Source organism: Aptenodytes forsteri, unplaced genomic scaffold, assembly GCF_000699145.1.
Source record: "Aptenodytes forsteri isolate BGI_AS27 unplaced genomic scaffold, ASM69914v1 Scaffold382, whole genome shotgun sequence".
Lineage (NCBI taxonomy): Eukaryota > Metazoa > Chordata > Aves > Sphenisciformes > Spheniscidae > Aptenodytes > Aptenodytes forsteri.
The window spans coordinates 1,599,929-1,608,385 of record NW_008794625.1 but is presented as its reverse complement, the minus strand read 5'-3'; the positions used below and the strand labels follow the sequence as shown (position 1 = coordinate 1,608,385).

At 37.7% G+C, this 8,457-nt stretch overlaps 1 protein-coding gene across 1 annotated transcript in view; it reads right to left on the bottom strand.

Moving 5' to 3' along the window:
* The window catches only part of TRIM42 (tripartite motif containing 42), a 9,712-nt gene extending 3,998 nt beyond the window's left edge, over positions 1–5,714 (bottom strand). The window contains exons 1-3 of the mRNA XM_009273363.2: positions 5,359–5,714; positions 2,628–3,334; positions 489–1,309 (exon numbers count right to left, since the gene is read on the bottom strand). Of these exons, the coding sequence (XP_009271638.1) occupies positions 489–1,309; positions 2,628–3,334; positions 5,359–5,714 (1,884 nt within the window). The remainder of the gene's footprint in view (positions 1–488; positions 1,310–2,627; positions 3,335–5,358) is intronic.
* Positions 5,715–8,457: the final 2,743 nt, after the last annotated feature.

Below are 8,457 nucleotides of genomic sequence, written 5' to 3'. Positions count from 1 at the left end.
GAGCAATTGCACTGTGCATCACTTGCTTTGTGTATTATTATTATTATTATATTCTATTTCAATTATTGAACTGTTTTTATCTCAACCCACGAGTTTTCTCACTTTTACTCTTCTGATTCTCTCCCCCATCCCACCAGGGGGGTGGGTGGGGCGGGGAGTGAATGAGCAGCTGTGTGGTGCTCAGTTGCCAACTGAGCTTAAACCATGACAATCTATTTCTTTCTGCATTGGACCTTTTCATGTAACTTATTTCTATCACATATATGATTATATAACAACCCTATTGACTACAGTAGGAATGTGATACAATTCAATTTATGCTTCAGTTTATCGCAAAAGGTGAGTTTGAAATGCATTGTCTCCTACAAATAAAGTATTTGAACTGATATTGTAGTCTTATTTACTCAAACTCGTATGGGTTCAGACTCTATAATAGCCTGAAAATATAATGGTCTTTTGTATATATTTAGAATTTATTAACGTCTTACTTTGGCAGACCTCGGGTAAACAACAGTCTGGTATATAACAACAGGTCCTGGGACTGGGACTGATTCATTGTCTATAGGTTCTGGACTTGAAAAGTTAACAATCCGGTATTTTCTTTCTTTTCTTGGAGTTTCATAAGCTGTATCCCAGTACGCACACACTTCATTACTCTGTGTAGGATGATGGGGAGGTGTAGAACTTGGTCTTCTGACAGTGTCTTTAGACAGCATGCCTAAATCAAACAAGGAATTTAAAGATGGGCTTCGGAACAATGTTGCTTGCTTGGATTCATGAGTACTTGAAGCATGCCTTGGAACCATTATCTCTGGGTTAAAAGAATAGGGATATTTTTCTGCTTTACTTGCTGACTGCTTTATTCCGCTAAGGGATGGGACAAGTCCCTGTAAAACGGAGAAAAGTTCATCAAAGTTGAGTTGAAGTTTTCTTAAGGGATCTTCTCTTAGACATGGACTAGGTTGGAAAATGGAAGGAACTGCATTTTCTATTTCTTTCACCAAGCAGTGTGCAGATTGCAGAAACACAACTTGGCTTTCCTCCTTAAGAGCCTCTTTAGAGTATTGAATAAGGCCATCCATATATGATAGCTGACTGGATGTATAGTTTATATATTCTGAAATTTCTTTCTGTTTTTTAAGTTCAATGTTTTCAAGCAACTCCATCATCTCTTTTTCTTGTTCATGAAGAACCATACGTAATTTTAAGAATCCATTTCTGATTTCCTTCCTTTTGGTGTCCTTATAGGCCTTGAAATTATTTTTTAACAGGATAACTTCCATTAGATCATTATCAACTCCTTGGCGTACTGTAAAAAAAATAAATATCAGATCAGTAGTTCCAAATTCATATTAAAATGTAGTGGTTACAAGAGGCAGAATGATAGATTTTTAGCTTAAAAACATTTCAGGTTTGATAGAACATAGGACAAGAATAAGGATTCTGGTATTTTTCTCTCATCTCTGGTACTGGTAAGCCTTGAGAGAAGTTGTTTGGATTAAAATGGTCACATTTGGGTGTATAAAATTTGGCAGTTAATTGCTACTTTATTATTATTTCCTCACTTACTCAAATTTATCTCCCCTAAAATGGGCTTGATAATTTTTACTTCATTACATGGGAAATCCTGAAGCTTAATGTATTGTAGCTCTATATTATCTTTGAAAATTCACTGTGCCAGTATGAAGTTAAAATAATGGCAGCAAATGCGCCTGCATAGCCCACAATATGTCTGTGGCTGATGGTATATTCCTCTGATGGCTGTTATGTGAAGGTGAGATTAACTCTTCTGACACTAAAAATTGTGAACTGTGAAGGAACAGAATCAAAAATACCAAAGGCTGATAGTAAATTCCAGTAGCATTCAGCTAACATCAGGAAACAATGTCACATTACAAAATCCTGCACAAATATTCTACATCACTTATTTTCTCAAACTTAAGACTGTTTCAAAATTGAGAATTTAATGCTTCCAGCTGTTTCTCATTGTGCGTGGTTCTGTTTTACCTTTCTGAATGTTATTTTCCATGCAACTTCATTATGCCCACAACATTTGTGAAGTTATATGCAAAGATCAAAATGAAAAGAAATTCATAAAACCCTAGTCTGTGTTCAGCCCCTTAGTTGCTATGGATCAAGTCTTAGTTAAAAGGAGTGACATTGTTGTGTTACCTCAGAAAAAAGTGACCGCATTGCCTTTTAGTCAGCATGGGCATAAGCGTAAAACTGACCGAAGAGGGACAATTCATAACTTGCCTGCAGGGGAAGAAGTAGTTCCTCTTCAAGCATATATTTCTGATTAAAAAATATTCATCGTTTAACTCTGCAGATGTAGTTGTGTTTATTCCACGCTGGGTCCTGCATGGACATGTATGGAATGACAGTTCCCCTCCCTAGATGTACACTTCTGTTCCCATCCCACATACAGATCCTTCACTCTCTAATAGCTGAGCCTGGCTCACGATGCCACAATTACGGGCTTGTTCCTTTTGTGTTTCTACAGGGGGAACACACCACCTTTCTGACTCTTGTGCTGTGTAGAGAGTTGATATAATTTGTCAACCATATGTTCAAGTTTCTTTCCTGAGGAGGCATGGGGAAGTGTGAGAAGCAGCAGAAATACAAACCTTTTCTAAATTTTGCAATTGTATCAAAGAGGGAAGCAGCCTCTCTCGAACATGCGACTGCCAAGGGAATAGTCTCGTGATCATTGTGCAGTGAGTTCTTACAGAACCCACAGATCAGTTCGTGGTCATCCAGACAGTATTCAGAGAGGTTTGAGTTGCTGTGCAGTAAGCAGCGCCACTGTTCATGATCATCTTGATGTGCTTTGGTGAAAATGTGGTCTTGAGCACCATTCTCACTATGATTTAAATGCAGACATTCATTACAATAATTAATTCCACATGTTCTACATCTTTTGGTTGCCACTCTTCTTCTCTCCCTGCAAGTTTCACAGTAGACTGGTCTTTCGCTACGGTCAAATCTCCACCTCAGAAAGCCATGTCTGCGCATGTATTTCTTGGCTAGTTTTGCTCTGAGGTAATTCTTCCTCAGCTGGATTTTATTTGTGTAGGGGAGGCAATGTGCTTTGCTACACACTGGGCATACGATGATATAAAAGTCTTCAGTTACTTCAGCTTTGGCCTTGCTTTTAGTTATACACTTCTCACAAATGCAGTGATTGCATGGCAGCATAAATGGTTGGAGAAACAATTGCTTACACAGTGGGCAGGCAAGCTGGTCACGGAAAGCATGGCTGGAGACATTCCTTTCTGGTGTAATGACAGATGCATTATTCCTAGTTCTAAATCTTGACATGACATCTTTTGACCTAAATAAAATTGGAAAAAAAAAAACCAACGAACCCCAAGAACTCAAACAAAAATATCTGAATATTAGGGTACCATCTAAGAGACAACATTATAACATAAACAGTTCTACTTTGCATACCAACCATCCTTTTATTCTGACTGGATATTTTATTTAAATAATTGGGTTATCATTATCAAGAATCCATTTTTTTTCTTTTCCTTTTCAGAATTGTTTCACTATATGTTGAATACTGTTGCCAACAACAACAACAACAACAATAAACAGAGATCTCAGTCATTGTAGGTCTGTATGAATTTGTTGAGTTATTGCTGGTGGCCAAACGAAAAGAAGAATACAGTTTGGTTTAGTACAGAATGAAATTTATTTTGCCTCCTTTTCTTGTTTGATTATTTTTCAAAATGGAAACAACAAATAACTAGAGTGAAGAAAAGCATTTTGTGCAATTCAAATGAAACCCTGTATTTTGTTTCAGAGGGTATTAAATGCTTTCTTTTACAACAACTTTGGTAATATATTCAGCATATTTTCTTTTTAATGAAAACTTAAGACAATAAATGTCAAAATGTTTTTCTTTTGCATTTTCAAGATGGAATATTTCCTCAAGAAAGTAGCACAACTAAGTGTTTCACCATTTCCAAAAAAGTATTGAAGACATTTCTGCTTAACATAACAACACACATTTACATAAGATTATCCTAAATTTTAGTCATTTAAGAAATCACTCATCTCTGAATTATTTCTGATTTCTAGAATGGATGACATTTATTCTTAGTAGCAGCCTTATTATCATTGATTCTTTACATTGATTGCACAGACTTTCAAATAGGGATTTTTTTTTTTTATTATTATGATTTTATTTTAGAAGACAACTGATTTTCAGGATGTGCTAGTCCCTGTTCTTTTCAAATCTTGATAGTCCTAACCTGCCTCTTAGCCTGTGGACCTTATCCTTTTAAAAATACAATATTAATTTTACAATGCCTCCTTCAATATTTTCCATAGCTTTAACATGAGCATCATTATTCAAGATGGACACCTGGTTCTAGGCCTCTACGGTCTGGCCCTCTGCAGTGCTTCTCTTTAGCACCCATGTTGTTACTGCTTTCCTTCCCACCTTCTCTCCCCAAATGTTCAACCATGCTATCTGCTTTTTCCGTCACTGTAAACAAGAGCAAAAAAACCTAATAATCTAAAGAGAATACAATCTTCTGTTGCTATGAGGATTCCTTCTGGTTTTCAGAGTTTACCTAGGTGGGAATTAACCGTGCATTTCCAGAGGTCCTGTCAATCCCTCTCCGACTGGTACTATTCTAGTCTGGAGTTCTTCTGATAACTTAATTTCTGCCCTCCCCTTCCCTCCCCACCCCCATACCTTTTAGTGAGTGCTCTTTGGTGTAGCATTTCTATAGTTAATACTCAGCCCCTTCCCTTCTGGTTTCCAGTTTTATCTTCTAAGACTGTTACTATGCCTTCTTTCCATTCTCTGTGCGGCATTTCTTGAGCCTTTATAATTATTTGTCTCCTTTTTGTCTTATTCTGAATATAACTGCTTCCTTCCACTTCCAGTTAACAGCAGTTTTACTGCTCTTTGGTTTACTCAAATTTTCCCTGTATCCTTGCCTGCAGCCCCCTTGCTACAAACACCTTCCTCTTTTCCTCCTTGTTTTAAGATTCTCTGTATGTCTTCCTTCTTGTCGCTACATAGATTTTTACACTGTGAGAATGTATAAGCATATATTAACCATTCACGGATTTTGTCTGGAAATTAGGTGGTCCTAACTACAAGTACAGTGATGTTCGGGAGTACTCTTTGCCCCAGTCAGAGTAATGAGCATAAGATTCCACTAACATCAAGATAAAACTACTTTTTCTGTTTCTCAGAAGAATGGTATCCTGTGGTTATTTGAAATAGCTCCAATATGCCAACAGATCGTATGTTTCTAAATGCAACACATCCATTAAGACATGTAAATTAGACAAACAAAACCCTGAGAAATTTTAAGAGCCCTTAACTTCACTTACTGAGCAGTTCCTGGTGTTCTTGAATGATGTGGTTCATCGACAGAGCTTCTGCAGCACTTGCTTTCATAATACTGACATGCTGAATTCTCTCCACCGCAGCAGCAGCATTTGCAGTCTGGGTCATTTGAACAAGAGCAGCAGCACCACCAGCAATTTGCATGCTCTGCACATGAGCAGTGGCAGCACTGGCAAGGTTTGTCTTCTTCGTACGGACATGGGAAACAGCTGCAGTTCTGCTCACTGGTAAACAAGAAGCGCCAACACAAGCAGCATTCTTCCCTTCTGCTGTGGCGAGTCAGGTAACAGCAGTTTGAGCAGCATGGCCAAGTCGAACAGGGGTGCCCATTTTCACCCATCCCTCTGTCAGATACTTGGAAGAAAGTTCATTGATCCTTTCAGCTCCTCTGCACACTACAGCAACTGAGCTCCAAAAAGGCACGAGCTCTGTGCTGTGGCAATTAGCTTCATTCTAATCGGAAAGTGATGTCACAGTGAGATATTCAAATAAGGACACAGGCAGAATTTTATGCACAGGTACCTGATATAGGGATTACATCATCTATACGTCGCGATAACTATAATTGTTCTTCCTGAATTCCTTGAAAGCATTTACCTCCCTCTTCATTAATTGCATGGGGAGTTTATACACTTGGATTAGATACCGTAAGGCCACTATCTCGTTATGACCACACACTTCATAGGCATTTTGTCAGCTCAGCTGGGTGCTGTAAGCAAACCACCTGAATCAGGCCCTAACCAGCGATAGTGAGAGGTTTCTCATCAGGCCTCTATAAGACTTTAAGCATAACTAGCACACATGAAAGAACCTTACACTAGAGATGCATCTTGAAGCACATCCTTGTAACTGTCTTAATTATTTTAAGACCTTGTCTGCCACTGTTGATGCTCTTGAATGATGTATGGCATTCGTTCTGCCAAGGCCTGAAGAAAAGAACTAGGCTTGGATTGTAGGTTCAATGCTCTTGCTCATTTGCTGTGGACCTGCCTCTCTCCCCACCGAGTCCAAGTGTGTTTCTTGCTCTTCCTTAAGCTGGCCACTCTCCTATAAACGCAGTATCAGACATATTATTTCTGTTATTCTTTAGTTACTTTGTATTAGGCACCTTTTTCTTTCATTTAGTTAATTTATTCCAAGATTTATAGAGCATTTTTTACCTATTTATAGATATGATAATTTTAATAAAAACAAAATTCATGTAAAGAATACATGAGCTTCTCAATATTGCATGCTTACTGTAGCGCTTATATGTAAGCAGTTGAACTCAATGATTTTAAAGGTCTTTTCCAACCTAAATGATCCCATGATTCTATGATTCTAAAAAAGGAAATCTACCCTCTAAGAGTTATCTGCAACTGACATCTGAAACAGCTTATTCTCTTACTTGAAACTGTAAAGGACAGTGGTATCTGTATGGTACATATTCAAGAATAATGACTTTTAATGCTGGCTTCTGTACTGTAGGTAACTAAATTTTTCCAAAATTTAGCAATTCAACTTGTGCTAATGGGTTAATGTATAATTGGGGGTTACTAAGATAAGTCTTGGCATAGTTTATTGTAACAGCTCCTTTGAGCCTATTTGCTCAAAGTCTCTTCTACCTAGAGAAATTTTAATTCGCGGATCCAGAACCCTACAGACCATAATGGCTGTGTCATTATGCGTAACCGTTTACATGTTAATAGGTTCTTTGGAATGGTTATAGCCTATGGTGTCAATTGGATTTTCATGCATAAGTACTAGATCTGTGTGCTGAATGGCTTTCCATAGTATAACTTGGACCTTTAATGGATGTTATTTATTCCATTTGTCTTTCCAGTTTAATCAATGGTAATGCTTTTTTATTGTGCATATTTAATTTTGGGATATTGAAAAGCTTTTGAATTCAATCATTAGAAAAAATCTATCTTGTGATGTTTGTCTGCTTTCTTTTGCAAAACATGCATGAATACATGTGGGGTTTTTTGAGGAAGAAAAGGTGGGGGAGTAAGGAAAGAAACAAAAAGTATGTCTTGTGTGCCATGTGCTGATACCTGGACACTCTTTTCCATTTTGACATGATACAGAGGTTAATAGCAACTTGTGCACGTATCATTCTCAGCAACACATTTCTTTTTCTTGGATTCTCTGTGAATTGTGTTTTTCCACTGAGTCTTGGACAACTTTGTCTTCTGCCCCACATAATTCCCATAACTTATTTCCTGCTATCTTTAGTGCTCTGGTTTTTGCTTTACCAAAACAACTTTCATCGACAGCCTCATTCCTGTGCTGCTCCCAGTATAGGTGGCCCTCTCTGTAACTCCTTGTAGGCATGCAGCTAGTTCTAAGATGGTCCCATTTCATTAATACGTTTATTCTCTAGCAGATATTGAAAGATCAGATCAGACTGGCTGCCAGAGAAACTGAATTAGATAAAATAGCTGCAACCAAACTGACAGACTTTTAATAGTGTTTGCAAACATGTTCCCCCATGCCCCTGTTGTGGTTTGATCTGATCGTCATTTTCATCATAGTTCTCATGATAGCCAGACTGTGATGTGGTTGACTTCACCTACGAATAAGCTTGACCCTGCAAGGTGTTGAGGAGAAAAACAAACACGTGAGAGAGAAAGAAAAGCACAGTGCAGTGAGGACACAGGTTCAGTTGAAGTTACTTCAAATTAGTTAGGTGTGGTCATTTATGCTGTACTTCCACTAGCTGTCAAATAACTCAGTATAGTATTTTCCACTAGGCAATTTATCCTGTTCTGTTCTGTTTTGCAAGATAAGCTAAGATTGTTGTCTTTTTCTTCTTTCTTCCCCCTTTTGCTCTACCTCCAGATACCTCACTGACATTTCTAATACTGATATTTATAACACAAATTTGAGATTGCACAACGATTAGTAATGTGCGGAAAGAAGCTTGAAAAAAGACCATATGCTATCAGCGGCTTAACCCTTGACGTGTTGAGTGTATGTAGTAACACTACATAAATCATGGATTTATTATGTTATTTATAAAATAATAATTATAAAAGTGCTTTTTCTTTCTGTATTTACACAGGCCATGATGAAATGCTCAAATTAGAGACAGAAACTAA